The sequence below is a fragment of the Microtus pennsylvanicus genome, chromosome 8, assembly GCF_037038515.1.
Source record: "Microtus pennsylvanicus isolate mMicPen1 chromosome 8, mMicPen1.hap1, whole genome shotgun sequence".
NCBI lineage: Eukaryota > Metazoa > Chordata > Mammalia > Rodentia > Cricetidae > Microtus > Microtus pennsylvanicus.
The window spans coordinates 92,923,872-92,940,041 of record NC_134586.1 but is presented as its reverse complement, the minus strand read 5'-3'; the positions used below and the strand labels follow the sequence as shown (position 1 = coordinate 92,940,041).

Genomic DNA, 16,170 nt, shown 5'->3' with positions numbered 1-16,170 from the left:
GAAGAAAGAGGACATCCCGGGGAAGCTGCTCGCAGCGTCCACTCACCTCCACAGGCAGCACCTGCTTGGTGTTGTAGAGAGAGCGGCAGATCTTCAACACCTCATCCCCTAGCTCCCGCTCGTTCTCTGCTGTGCATCTGGTCAGCATCACAGTCGCCAGTCTCACCCATGGGTTGCTGCCTGTGCTGCTCCTCACAGAGAAATGTGCAAAACATTGGAGGTGATTAAAGCTCTCACAACTGTGATAAATTAAACAATAACAACAACAACAATTCCTTCCAATTCTGAAATAAGGTGTTTATGGCGGCTCACACCTGGAGAGTACACAATGTGCTCCTTTAGTCTATCCTGTGGAGAAGGTGACACGGAGGAGATGTGCAGGCCTCTGTGGCATGAACAAGCAGAGGGCACCCTGGGGCATCAGATGTCCTGAGAGCTCAGGCTCCTAAGACTTTATAGACCCAGTCTCAAATTCTGACCCCATGGTAGTACTGCCAATACTAGAATCTCTATTTATCACTCTCTGCTCTGGCAACTAGGACCCAGGAACCTGCAGTTAGCAAGCATTGGCAGGCCCTGGGTAGTCTTAGCAAGACCACAGGAAAGCAGTTCCGGGACAGTGAAGGTGCTGCGGTGAACAGAGCTGGTGTGACAGTCAGGCATGGTAGGACATGAGGGACTGGGCTCACTAGTTCAAGGCCATTCTGGGCTACACAACCAGACTGTCTTAAACAACCACAAACCCAAACTAAACAGTTAGGGTGAAACCGCACTCTTCAGAACACAGTCAGCATGCCGTCACTGTCACAGACGATAGAGACCTGAGCCATGTTTCTTTTTCCTTTCTAAAAGCATCAGGCTATAAAACAAACAGAGACCATCTCCTCCTCAGTTTGCTTCAGGAGTTCCTAAAGTTCCACCCTAGGACTCAGGCAAAGAGTTTCTCCCACATGTTCTCTCCTGCTCCTGAATTGCTCCAGGGGAATCATTTTCAGGGAAGCATCCTTCTTCCCATTCCAAGATGTGGAAGGTTTGCTGGTCTAGGGCAGAATTTCTCACTGAGTACCGAAGATCAGTACTGGAGCGAACAAGCCCGAGCAGGTCCCAGGGCCTCATGCTTCTTAACAATGAAATGCAGCCTCAGACAGACAGTGACGTGTTCAGAGGAGAGGGGCCGCATGGCCAACAGCACAGGATGAGGCGGGTACCCCAAGTATCTCTGAGGACAGAGAGGCGAGAACCCAAGGCTATGGTGGGACAGTCCTGGTGAGAACTCTGTCTCCTTCACTCGTTAGCTATGAACAAACTGAAGCGACTTAACTTTTGAGACTCAGTTCCTTCATCTACATAACCAGGTAAAACTACCTTTGCATGTTTGTTGTGTGAATGATTGGTAATGTATTTAAACTGCAAGCTCAATACTGCGAGCGCTTAATAAATGGGAATTATTTGTTCCATATGAATTCTCAAGGAGCACTCTAAGCTTTGTTTTAAAAACCAGTCAACAAATTTCCTAGTGAAAATACCAGAACAAAGTGCTGTGTTCACGCTGTATATTAGACATGGCCGTGACGAACTGTACGACACTTCTGAAGGAGACACTGGGTTTAGATACAGGGAAAAGAGAGACACTCTAATACTTCAGAAACAATTTAAATTGCCTTAAAAGTCAAGTAATGATCTCTTTCTCACACACATATAATATATATCTTTTTAGATTTACAATTACACTTGCATCCTTCAGTTACCCATGAAAATACAATCCAAAAAACATTAAAAGGAAAATTCCAAAAGCAGTTGCATGATGACGATTCAGGGTATCCATGCTACATAAGGGTTCTTCTTTCTGTCGGTCATTTAGCTGCCCCCTCTGCTAACAGAGTGTCAACAGTATCCCGGTGCCTGCACTTAACTAATCCTTACTTATTCGGTGGTAGCCTGCACCAGCGGAAATAGTGACAATGGCAACTCACACATGCCAAAGGGAAGCCATAAAGCGTCCCCTTTAAGTGAAAATTGGAAAGTTATCAACTGTAGGGAAAAAAACCCGGTATGTTGACATTGCCAAGACCTGCCGTGAAAACAAATCTTCCACCTGTGAAACTGTCAGGAAGGAAAACGAAATTCAACTGTGCTTCTATTGTACACTGAACTGCAAGGTTACAACCACAGGGGACTAAAGAGATGGCTTAGTGGGTGTCAGTGCCTGCCCTGCAAACATAAGGTCCTGAAGTATGAGGTCACATCCGGTACCCACATAAGGCACTTGTCTGCAACCCCGGCTGGAGGTGCTGACATGGCTGCATGTGTCTGCAACACCAGAATTAGGGCCTGGAGAGAGGTGTGTACTGAGAGCCTGGATAAAGTAGTTTAGACTCAGTCTATTTCAAGCAATAGGATGGAGAGGGAGAGACAACTTAGCTTGCACTCTGGCCTTCGTACTGGTGTGCATACCTACCTACATGAATATAACACACACAGATATAACACAACACACATCTATCCTTAAACAAAAATTATCCTGTATAAAATTCATTCCTGGTGCTGTAATTTGGTCAAAAGCCCATGCCTGGGGAGGTCACAGAACCCAGAGTATAACTTGCTAATGTTATTTTGCTAAATGACCATCCTGTCAAACTGTCTTCTACACATGTATGTGTGTATTCATTGACCTCAGTTGCCCACAATCTTGGCCAGAGGAGTTTCAACACCATGAAGGCTCAGAGAATACTGTGGAAGAAGTAGGGGAGGGTGGAAGATCCAGAGAAAGTGGAGAAGGGTGTGAAATGCTGTATCCAGCAAGATCAAGCCCGCCTAAATCCCAGCATAGGTAGGTAGATCTCCAGGCCCCACCACTTACAGAGGAGCTGGTGACACTGGGAATGGTTTTCTGTTTTGTTTGTTTTTTCCCTGAGGATGTAGCTACTGGTAGACTACCATGCTGCAGTGGATAGTGCCATACCCATGCACATACGGGCAGCAATATCTGGACTTACTGGGTTATCAAAAAAAAATACAAATAAAGATGGATTTGGGAAGGGGCATGTGGTGGGATATGAGATGAGACTGAGAGGAAAATGGGGAATAGTCATAATCATATTTCACTGTATACATGTAGGAAATTCTTAAGAAAAAAATAATAAAAAGAGAAAAAAATCACTGCCACAGTACATAGTAAGTGCTTAGCTAGTATGGACAAAAACATTAAATTTGTGCAGAGAGGTACAGGAACATGTATAGGAAAAGCATGGTGGAGAGCAGAGTGTGGTACCATCCACATTTTCAGAGTGCTTGGAACATAAGCTCCTCATATAAGGAACAGTCTGTCTGAAACCTTGATATATGTGTGTGCAAGTACACACAGACACACACAGGCACGCACGCCTCCTCTCTCTCCTTTCATTAGCTTCGCTGAAGATATTACATTTTCCAAACTGACATTCAGACAGAGGATGTCAAGTTAGGCTAAACTTATCATAATACTTACACACATTCACTTTTCATAGGCGGCCAAGCTTGCAAGAGTAAAATCAAGTGCTGAAATTCAATCCCACTATGACTAGATTCTAGGAGTTCCGTGAACAGAGAGTAGCGGTTTTCTTCATTCTCAATGTCAGCTATGTCTACCTGGAAGAAGCAATATACAGTTGAAGCGCATGGCAATGCAGAGTTGGTTCACAAAAGGTTGCATGTGACTATATGAGAAAATAACCTTGAAAATTCTGGTCACATATTGAGTGAAAATTAATAGCATCAAAACCCAAACCAGAACAAAACTCTGCTATGGTTCAGATGTGTGCCATCTGAAAGCTTCCGGGTAGAGAGGCTGGTCCTCAGAGGTTGCTGGCACAATGGCCTTTGAAAGGGACTATGGGACCTTACTCTCGCCTGACTCCATTACCCAACTACTCCCACAGAAGGTGGCACAGTCAAGAAGGCCACTGCCAGAGATGAAGCAGGGCCATCACTGTCTTTTATCTTCTGTACCTGCAGCGACATAAACCTCCGTTCATTACATACTCAGAATGCCTCAGGCACTTCATTCCAGTAATGAAGAGACACCCTAATACACAAAGCTTCAGAAATACTTACAGTGAGGTCTCAACTTTCCTTACCATAATAAAGTCAAACAAATAGCCTTCTACACATAAGTCAATGGCATTTAACACGTTAAAATACAGATTGCTTTTACTTTTGAAACTAGTATTTAAGTATACTTAATATCAAATGCATTTAGAATGTTTAAATTGTCTAAAGTTAACTCCTAATACTCATCAGAAAACTGTTTTGCTTCCATGTGCCTAGAAAGTCCTCTTATTTGACCCAAAGATTCTATGCAAGTTCACTTGTCACATGATGCTTTTGCTACAGACCAAACTAAACCAAACATGCAATTTATGCCCATTCTCTTTCTGCATAGCCAACCAAACAGCTTCTCTTCCAATCCGGGCAGTTGTAAACACAGTGCCTGTGTAGAGCCTCTGGGGGAAATGGCAGTCATTTTACACTAAAAAGTGGTTTTGACATAAAAGTAAGTCAGCTTCCCCTTATTAGTTTCTCTTCACTCAGGTTCTCAGCATTTGGGTGGACAGACAATCATAATGGCAAATACATGATGGTATGTGTTCACAGGAATTCAGAAAATCACACCTTGAAAGGATAATGAGAATGGATTTTACTTATGCATTTGTTAAATTGTCATACACTAATGCATGTTTCCAAAACATTTATTTAATGGCCACGATGGCTCTGATGGATGACACCATCTGAAGAAGTAACACCACAGATTCTGCAATGTTGTAAATGGTCATCTGTACTTTGAAATTATCGGCAATTACTACAGGAAGCCCAGGTCCGGCAGTGACCCACTGGGTCATCCCAAGCCCACCTTCAAGCCCTAGGCCATTCAGATCTGGAAGAATAGCCCCAGAGCACTTCATAGGTTTTGAAATAATTTCACAGTATAGCAAGCCAGTTGAGCCTATCACAGCTCCATGACGGGGACGCAACCTCACGGAACATAGACATGTGTCAACTGTCCTAGTGCTGGGACTCCCAAGTGACAGAGCCAAAGGCAATCAGAGCTACCTGTTCTGGCAAGAGGACGGAACACTAGAAAAGCTCCACATCATTTAAGCAAGGCTTCCAACTGGGAGCAGGCAGTTGTCTCAGGAATAAAGAAACAGGTTGTAAAACCCAAATTCAAGACCTGTAGTTATTACCCAACCTCCTCACCTTCAACCATCTCCAGCCTCAAGGCCTGTTGAGGTTTCCCACTGACAATCACACCCATTTTGCCTCGGCTACCTGGAACTGCTCCTTGGCCAGGCACATTCTTCTTCCAGATACTGGTGGAAGCTTAGAGACCCGTTTTCTCAAAGCGGTGAACATCACTCTTCAGGCGACGGCCCTGCTTACCTGACTGAATGCACACCCATGCCTGCGCATCTTTCTGTTTCATTTTCCTTTTTAGTACTTAAAAAAAATGAGGCTCTTTTGGCATGAGAGAACTGAGTGGCCAAACTTACAAATAAATGATAATTTATCATTTATAAGACAATTTAGCAGAAGTAATGTTAAATCCTCATAGACTTGTCATAAAGTTTTGGTTGGTTTTGTTACTGGAGCTAGAAGACTTAACAATAAAATGTTGCTAGACAAGGAAGAGAACACTGCTGGAACAACAGACGACGGCGATTACGCGCCCCAATAGATTTCAGGGAAGCCCCTTGCTCTGGGCCTCGTTTTCCTCACTTGGACAATGGCCTTTTAAAAAAGCCAGAGGTCTCAGGTCATGAGGGTGCAGCTTGATGTCTACATCAGGGAGAGGGGAGAGGGGCTGACCTCTTCGTTCTCCATAACTTAGAGTTTCCTGAGCAGAGGTTTGTGCTTAAAAGAAAAGCACTGAAGACCCAGCAAACAGTGCACTGCTAACATGCTCAGTAATACGATGATCAAGAAGTCTGTGATTAACTGAAGATAATTAACAATAAGCAGCTTACCTTTTTATTATAAAGCACAGGCTCTATGTGGGTTGTGCTTCTATATGTGATATGTATCTCATGAAGAGATTTCTTTTAAAGTTATGTTTTAACATCTAGATTCAATTTCTTTCCAAAAATTGTAAAATCTTATAAAATTTGAAAAGATTTCATCAAAAAGGGAAATCTAACTATAAATTAAACTTTCATGTTTTATTAGTTTGAGAATAGTTTCAGTTTATGAGTACTTTAATAGTATTTTTGTGTAAATATACTATATATTGTGTAAACGCTGACACAAGCACAAGTGTGAGCTGCTGTACACGCTCGCCAACCATCTCAGCACAAGTGTGAGCTGCTGTCCACACGCTCGCCAACCATCTCAGCACAAGTGTGAGCTGCTGTGCACACGCTCGCCAACCATCTCAGCACAAGTGTGAGCTGCTGTACACGCTCGCCAACCATCTCAGCACAAGTGTGAGCTGCTGTCCACACGCTCGCCAACCATCTCAGCACAAGTGTGAGCTGCTGTCCACACGCTCGCCAACCATCTGAGCACAAGTGTGAGCTGCTGTCCACACGCTCGCCAACCATCTCAGCACAAGTGTGAGCTGCTGTCCACACGCTCGCCAACCATCTGAGCACAAGTGTGAGCTGCTGTCCACACGCTCGCCAACCATCTCAGCACAAGTGTGAGCTGCTGTACACACGCTCGCCAACCATCTGAGCACAAGTGTGAGCTGCTGTCCACACGCTCGCCAACCATCTCAGCACAAGTGTGAGCTGCTGTCCACACGCTCGCCAACCATCTCAGTACAAGTGTGAGCTGCTGTACACGCACTCGCCAACCATCTCAGTACAAGTGTGAGCTGCTGTACACGCTCGCCAACCATCTCAGTACAAGTGTGAGCTGCTGTCCACACGCTCGCCAACCATCTCAGCACAAGTGTGAGCTGCTGTCCACACGCTCGCCAACCATCTCAGCACAAGTGTGAGCTGCTGTCCACACGCTCGCCAGCCATCTCAGTACAAGTGTGAGCTGCTGTCCACACGCTCGCCAACCATCTCAGTACAAGTGTGAGCTGCTGTCCACACGCTCGCCAACCATCTCAGCACAAGTGTGAGCTGCTGTCCACACGCTCGCCAACCATCTCAGTACAAGTGTGAGCTGCTGTACACGCACTCGCCAACCATCTCAGTACAAGTGTGAGCTGCTGTACACGCTCGCCAACCATCTCAGCACAAGTGTGAGCTGCTGTCCACACGCTCGCCAGCCATCTCAGTACAAGTGTGAGCTGCTGTCCACACGCTCGCCAACCATCTCAGTGTCCTAACTCCTCAAGCCAGGTGAGCTCTTCAGTCTGAGGAAAACCATGGGCAGCATATGCTGCCAAAGACAAGAACAAAACTTCTGTGAGAAACGTGAACTTTAATAAGCTTGTATCTGCCACCTTCCCAACAACGTGTTTCTAATAACACAGATTGACAGCGACATGAATTGGATTTTTTTTTATGGTCTTGGTTCTAATCTTTTTATTTATTTTTTTTTTATTAAAAATTTCTGCCTTCTCCCCACCTCCCATTTCCCTCCCCCCACTCCACCCTCCCTCCCTCTCCAGTCCAAAGAGCAGTCAGGGTTCCCTGCCCTGTGGGAAGTTCAAGGTCCTTCCCCCTTCATCCAGGTCTAGGAAGGTGAACATCCAAACCGGCTAGGCTCCCACAAAGCCAGTACATGCAGTAGGATCAAAACCCAGTGCCATTGTCCTTGGCTTCTCATCAGCCCTGATTGTTTGCCATGTTCAGAGAGTCCAGTTTTACTATCCTGAGCGAGGTAACCCAGACCCAAAAAGATGAACATGGGATGTACTCACTCATTATTGGTTTCTAGCCATAAATAAAGGACACTGAGCCTATAATTTGTCATCCTAGAGAAGCTAAATAAGAAGATGAACCCAAAGAAAAACATAATTATCCTCCTGGATATTGGAAGTAGACAAGACTTCCGGGCAAAAATTGGGAACTTGGGGGTGGGGGGTAAGGGGAAATGGGGAGAGAAAAGTGAGAAGGGGAGGCTGGGGAGAGCTTGGGGGAATGGGATGGTTGGGATAAAGGAAGGGTGGATATGGGAGCAGGGAAGTATATATCTTAATTAAGGGGGCCATTTTAGGGTTGGCAACAGACTTAACTCTAGAGGGGTTCCCAGGTGTCCAGGGAGATGTCCCAAGCTAGTTTCTTGGGCAGCTGAGGAGAGGGTGCCTGAAATGGCCCTATCCTATTGCCATACTGATGAATATCTTGCATATCACCATAGAACCTTCATCTGGCGATGGATGGAGATAGAGACAGAGACCCACATTGGAGTACCAGACTGAGCTCCCAAGGTCCAAATGAGGAGCAGAAGGAGGGAGAACATGAGCAAGGAAGTCAGGACTGCAAGGGGTGCACCCATCCACTGAGACAGTGGAGCTGATCTATTGGGAGCTCACCAAGGCCAGCTGGACTGGGACTGAAAAATCATGGCATGAATTGGATTCTTAACACTATATAACACATAAGAATTGATTTTACATAGGAAATGGCCTAATGTTCAGGAGCTACCTAACTTAGTCAACAGATATTTTCCAAACAGTCAGCATGTTTCATCAACATACATCAGAGTGAAAGGCAGATCAATGGATTCATTTTCTAGTTTTACAAAAAAAAAAAATATGAAAAAAAAAGCTACTGCCATGACTTGTAGAAGGAGCTGCAGGGTGCTTCCCACCGCCAGGCTCCCAGCCGCCTGGCTAGCTTATACCCCGAAATAACAACATACAAATTGTATTCATTTAAACACTGCTTGGCCCATTAGCTCTAGCCTCTTACTGGCTAACTCTCATATCTTGCTTTAACCCATACCTAATAATCTGTAGCACCACGAGGTGGTGGCTTACCGAGAAGATTCTAGCCTACGTCCATCTTGGGCTGGAGCTTCATTGTGTCTGCTCCAGAGAGGAGAGGCATGGCAATTGCCTCACCTCCTCCCAGCATTCTGTTCTGTCTACTCCACCCACCTAAGGGCTGGCCTATCAAATGGGCCAAGGCAGTTTCTTTATTAACCAATGACCTTGCTCCATCAATGACTTCAAATTCCACACGGTAACTAATATTTAGGAAAGGAGCACTTGTAGATTTACTACAGCACTTAAGAATGGCATCCACATCTATAAGAAGAACTAGTGAAACCTTTGCTTCCTCTCCAGTGACTGGGCATCTGTTTGGGTTTCCTCTTGTACATCAACCTCAACACTGTGTTTCATATGCTGGGCACAAAGAGAGAAGCTCTAGTCTGGAAGAAACAAGACTTCACAGAGATTGGATTTTAGAAAGAAGACTTAAAAGATGAAATAGAAGAAATTAAGATATGGGTAGAGTGAATCCTGAAAACCCAGAAGATTCTTACATTCCTCCTAGATTCTTGCACAACACATGACACGTAATGAAATGGAAAGACACTGAATGAAAATAAAGCACATTTAATATATTATCAGAGGAGAACCAGAGAAATTTTGTTAATCTGGAAGGCTGTGGCATTCAGATGGTAAAATGACTAACGACATGCATGGACAGATAACAGGCCATTGTTAAAATTACCAGCTAACACCACTCATATGTTCTGAGGAGTCTCCTTCCTGCTGGAATTTGCAATGGTGGAAGTGGAAGTGAACCATGCAGACGGGGACTGTAGAAATCCCTCGTGCTTCTGTAACTGATAGTTTTAGTCAGGAAAAGATGCAAAAGCAGTACATTCCTCAGCGGCTTACAGAGGGGAGGGGCGAGTGTTAAGTGTGAACATTTACTCCCCTATACACTCGGGGTTAAGCCTCTACTCCCAATGGTAAGGTAGAGCAGAAGTATAATAGCTTCCTTGAAATAAGGATTTGTGTTTTAACTATGTCAGCCCTAGCCCCCGGTATATTAAGAGTGAAATCAATGACCTCCTACCCAAAAGCTTAGCCTCCAGCACTAGGGTGCAATAAGTTCCCAAGAGTCAGAATTGTGAATTCTAAGATTATTTCCCAGCTGGACTCCCTGGCCCCACGACTGAATCTGTGCACTGTTGTTCTGCCTACAGACTGCAGCGTGGCTACTAGAAGAGCAGTGGACTGAGCGTAGCTCCCTCCAGCCATGGCCAAAGCTCGAAGGAAATCCAGTTTTTATTGTGTGTATTTTAACTTTTTTTCTCTTAACATAAACAAGTAGCTAAACCCAGAGCCAGGCCCTAATGGTGGGGCTCTAGAAATAAGAGGCAAATCCCTTCTCAAGTCACTGGAAAGATTAAAGGAGAGAAAGCAAGGCTAGCACCACCTATTCAAGCTCACACTGTTGGTCCCAGGGGCTGTGCCACTTTGCTTTCTCACTGAAATCATCCGCCAGGATGTTGGTTACCTGGGTCATACCAGACTTTGGCTCTGCTCTGCTCAAAGGAGTGATAATGGCTAGGATCCCCACTACACACAAAGGGAGACACGTCAGGCTTCTAAGGAAGTTCCCATGCAAAGTGTCTCTTAGGCTGACCCCATTCCTAAAGTAAACTCCCAGGCGTCTGACTGTATATGAAAACGAATGGGTCATGGCCTGCTCCCTGCATTGTGTTATGTGTTATAGAAACAAGACCCTGGAGTGGATTTTGAAAGACATAGCTTTTGTTAAAGATAAGAAAGACTCTTCCTGCCAAGCTGGCAGGATAGAGTGTCTAGTGGTTCTGACAAAAGACAAGAGACTGTTGGGTCAGAAACAAAGACCTTTTATACTCACAGGAAAAGTGGCAGTCAGGGCACCAGCATTTTCTGCGTTAGTTCCCCAAGTCCTTAGGCTCAGAAGCAGTACTTAGAAAGCGACACACACATGAGGTACAGGTTGCGAAGAGCCCTACACTCAAAGACTATGAGCCTGCTGTACTGAACGGCACGTGTATGTGACCTGCTCATAGGAGACAGTACCTTCCCAGGCCATGTCTATAAAATGCCAATGAAAAGAATCTTGAAGCAATCTTTAGTCAGTTCCTCTGCGCACGAGCCTCGCTGAAGTGCAAGAGATCTGTAGAAAATTACTTTCCAGAAGCCTTTTGAAATTCCTATAATTATTATGTTGGGAAAGAATCCAAAACTATCTTTTAATATCTTTAAGTCTTCCCTGATGTATCTGTATACTTATGAGTGCAGGTGTGTATGAGTGTGGAGGCCCAAAGTTGATGCAGAGAATCCTTCTCTATCATTTTTCCGCCTTATTCTTCGTGCTAGAGTCCCCGAGACAAACCCGGAGCTTGCCCATAGGGCTAGTCTGGCGAGTTTGCTTTAGGGATACCATTTTCATCTTACACGGCTGGAACTGCAGGTTGATGGGGTTCTCTTGCTTGGATAGCAAGTTCTTTAACTGCTGAGCTGCCTCCTCAGCACAGCCAGGACTATCTTACTGCCGTCAAACTCTTTAGTAAAGAACATAAAATGCAGGTTCTTAGACACAGCTTTCCAGATCTAAGTGCTAATGAACATTTGACACACTTAAGTTTGAAAAGCTATGTTTCTGCATTTAGACTCATGAGCCCACATGACAGGGACTTACACTTATGCTCATATATGTCAACACATGCTCTTTTAGCTCTTGTCAGTCCAGTTACATATTCCCTTTAGTAAGTCCACTCCTTTTCCTTGGGAATCTAGAAATTAGAAAACCATAAGAAAATAATGGCAGTTTAGGTTTTCAAAAACTTAGAGGCTCTGTTTGTCCCTATCCTGGTTGAGAACAGTGCTAAGATGCCATCAGCAAACTACTTACTTCCAGTTATGATGACTATGCTTCAGATTTTCAGTTAAAAATTGTTAGTCATGATCAAATCGAGTAGTCAGCACAGAAAATTGAACATCATATGATCAATGTACACTTTGTGTGTGTTTGTATATATATGTGTGTGTACAAACGGTACAATTAAAATAATGATAACTTTCTAGCAGACAGCTTTGTTCCAATATATTTGCAGAATATATTTAGGAATATTAGTTGAAGAGTCAGAAAAATTAAGTAATTTTAAGCTGAAAAAAAATCACCATTTCATAAAATTAACAAGTTATCAAAGCAAAAATGAAGGAAGGATTTTCCTGAGCCCAAAAAGTTTAATTATGTGGGTATTATACAGGCTTCCGGAAGTGTGAGGACAGATGGTTAGTACGAGCATTTTGAGAATTTCTCTCTCTAAAATACCTGAAATCAAGGCTCCTGGCTCAATCAGGATGGGGATCTAGGCAGTAATGACAACCTCCAGCTTCCATGATGTGGAATAGTCCAAACAAAAGCTCCCTTGAGTGCACTCTAAGTTACTGATGCAGCCTCTAACTTAACACAGAGGTCACGGATGAGCTAGTCCAACCCCTGTCTCAGCCTTCCTTTCCAGTGCTACAATTACAGGCCAGCTACACACCTACCTGGTATCTCCACAAGTTCTGAAGATCTGAACTCTGGCCCTCATGCTTAGGGGACAAGTATTTAACCCACTACGCTGTTCCCCGGATGGAACTGACCTGCACATGCTCGGCGTATCATTCCCTCCATCCTAGTCCCAGAAGTATCTGAGAAAACTGGCAATATTTCACAAGCACCTGCGTATTTAGTGTCTATTTGCTACTGACACTAACTAAATGTTATAAAACTGAAAAGGGCAAAACACAGATGTGACTCAAACATGAGAGTACTGTTTTGGTTTCTAAGTACTGCTGCTTTCTTCCATGTTGAATTAGGGGACTTTTGTCAAGTGGCTGCAGCTGCTTATCAGACAGACTCATTGTCCTTGAAGGAGAAGGACTAACACACTGTTCTCAGCCGAAGCCATTTTTACCTTAAACTTTCTGGTCTACTGGACATGAACCGGGCAGAGCACCTGATTATTTCTCTTCCTCCAGGCACTGACAGCAGCTCACTGTTGCTGCAGGCACAAATACACAAGCGCTACCACAGAACATCCAAGTACTCTATGGGTAGAACTGCTACAAACCTTTGTACCTTCGGTAAGAGTGATACTGAGCTCTGCTCCTGTGACTCCTCACAAATAACAGGATGATTAATGTAAAGAGGCAAAATAATTATGTGATTCTGTTCACAAATTTGATGATGTCATACTGTGACACTCATACAAAGAGCTTCAAATACAAACAAGAAATTGTAGGCACAGTAGAAAAACAGAAGCACAAAAGGTTAACAGGGCTGAGCTCTAGGCAAAACCAGACCTGTGATGGTCCATGGGGGAGTGTGGCCTCCTGTGGAAATGGAATGTTGAGAAGATTGTGAAAACCCCATCCCATCACCAAGTGTTGACTAGAGTCTCCCCCACGGATCTAAGTGACATATTTCAGTGTTGAGACACACAGCTTTCTTAACCAGCCTTAGCCTCCTTCCCCATGTGAGGAGCGGGACAGTAAGAACACCTGTGCCTGAGAACCATATGCTGAAATGTGTTGTGTGCACTGACGTCCAGTGCATGGGAGGCTCTCAAAAGCATGGAAACAAGTTGGGGCTTCTATGGATTTATCAGTTCAGGAAGAATATCAGACAGTAAGTGCTCCAGAAATGATGGGCATGCTAGAAAAGAAGAAGACTTGAAGAGAAATCCCAAAGACCAGCTCTGGAAGATTTAAGCAAAAACAAATAATTTTGATGGATTAGAGCCATGGAACAAAACAAAAACACTTATGACCACACTGAAATAAATAAGCAAGTAAAAAAATATATTTAGGTGGACAAGTGATGGAAGAAAATCCAATCATAGTAATATTACTCTCATGCAGTAATCACCAAATCATGCTAAAATAAGTACACGAAAGAACGATGAGAGAACATAATAATAATAATAATAATAACCTCAAAGTATCTAATAAACTACCTAATAATCATAAAAAAGTACTCCTTCATAGTACTTCAGGTTGAATCTATTAGTCATGAAACAAGTCCTGATGTAACGCACCAAGAAAGACACATCACTTCTGTGGTCTCCTACTAAAAACACAAAACCTGAAAACACGAAATGTCAAATTAAATGACATTTTACAAAATAATTTCCCACTGCTTTTTACAAGTAACAAGATCATAAAAGACCAAACACATAAACAGACTAAAAAGTTGTTACAGATTTAAGGAGATAGGACAGTGCAGTGTGTGACTTGGGTGGATGTGGTTCAGAAAAGGGACTAGAGAGGTTACTGACAGCAGAGGAGCTGGGTATCAGTCAGGAAGCGGTACCAAACTCGTGTGGTTATGATTGAGCCATTACTATTTGCAGAATTGAACTGAAAAATACACAGAAATTTATGTACAATTTACACACCTTTTTGTAAGTCTGACATCACTTCAAAATAAAAGTACAAACCTCAGCTGCACTGCTTTCTTCTCAATGCCCAACAGTCAAACGCTCTTATTTTTTCTTTCCCTTTAGTTCTCTGCAGCCCACATGAGCACAGAAGACAAGTATCTTTGTACAGCATGGCCAGTGTGAGGAGATTACTGAAATCATGCAATTAGAAAGCTTCTGCACAGAAAGGAAATAGCGGAGTGAAGAGTATAACAGGAGGGAGTCTTGGCTAGCTGCTCATCTGACATCCGACTAAATCTGCAACCAAGAAACTTCAACTCACTAAATCCAACCACAAACTGGAAAAAATGAATTAAATAGACAGTTCTCAAACGAGAAAATGCAAATTACCAATAGATATATAGAAAATGTTCAACATCCTTACTCACCAGGGAAAAACAAATAAAAGCCATACTGAGATTCTATTCCACCCTGGTCAAAATGGCTCAAATAATGAAAATAAATGCTAGTTAGGATGCAGGGCAAAATAAACCATTAGGCACTAGTGGTAGGAATGCAAATAGGCCAGACACCAAGGAAGTCAGCATAGAGATCTTTATAAAACTAGACACAGGGCTACCTTATGATCCGGCTACACCTCTCCTAGGCAAAAGAGCTGAGATATTCTACATCGGAGCCCAACAGAGGGATCTGCATATCACAGTGATCAAGGGATGGGATTAGCTTACATGCCCATCGAGACGAGTGGATAATGTAAATGTGATGTACACACAATGGAGGTCTATGAAGCCATAAAGAAGAATGAAACTATATCACCAATGAGAAACGAATAGAAATAGAGATCTACAGGTTAAACAAAATACACCAGGCCCAGAAAGTCAAACAGTGTGCCTTGTTTCTCATATGTAGACCCAGAATTTCAAATCTACACAAGACATGCGGGCAGACAGAAGACTGCTGGAGAAGAGGAAGGGGGCCAGTGAGAATGGGGAGAAGGACAAGAAGCAACGGGAGGGTAAGATCAATCCTCACACTGCTGTGGGCAGTGTCCTAATGAAACTCTCACTAGGGACAACGAACACACAGTAATGACATTTTAAAAGTCACTGGATACGGTTATCCACTACACAGACAACTGACCTGACCTGAGTCCGGGAAGCCGGGAGTCACATCTGGGGACATTTGGTAAATTCAAGTCTATTCCTGGGAAGTGACCATTACGAGGGCACATTAAGCCTACAAAGACATTGTCTTTGTGGAGACCAACTGAGCCTCCCTGCGTCACTGCTGCTCCAGCATGCTACAGAAAATGCTGTTTAGAAATAGAGCAAACTGACGGCTAGATTAAAGCATACTGGTAACTTGCTGAACTCAGGGCCTAGATTCTCCTCCAGCACTGTCCAGCAAGTTAAGTAGCCCACGTCCCTTCTACTCACAGGCAAAATTAGGAGCAACAGTAACTGCCTCCTCCTCTGCCCACATGTGAGCATGGTATCAGGCCCATCTCCACTGCAAGAGCAAAGCTCAGCAAGCAGACCACTGTCTCAGTCCTCCTCCTCATGGTCAGCTCATTTCCCCAAACAGCAATCTGCTCATACGCCACCACGCCATCGTGTTCCCACATTCCCTGATCAGAACACACATGGCTCCTGAAAGCCTGCCCACCCCATGTCACCTGAAGCCAATGGCGTCTCACTATTTTCACACAACTGTCTGGTTCTGATGAACTAATCAGAGAAGTGGTCTCGCTGTCTTGACATATGCTACATGTGATCCTTGAGGTTTGTGTTACATGTCAACACTTATCTTGGTGTCTGGATACTTTACTGACTGCTGGCAGTAAGAAGTCCC

General features: G+C 43.9%; 1 protein-coding gene across 1 annotated transcript in view; it reads right to left on the bottom strand.

Annotated features, from left to right (window-relative positions):
• Positions 1 to 16,170, bottom strand: part of Nbas (NBAS subunit of NRZ tethering complex) — a 327,757-nt gene that overhangs the window by 15,974 nt on the left and 295,613 nt on the right. The window contains exons 49-50 of the mRNA XM_075984028.1: positions 3,488 to 3,627; positions 47 to 185 (exon numbers count right to left, since the gene is read on the bottom strand). Coding sequence (XP_075840143.1) covers positions 47 to 185; positions 3,488 to 3,627 — 279 coding nt within the window. The remainder of the gene's footprint in view (positions 1 to 46; positions 186 to 3,487; positions 3,628 to 16,170) is intronic.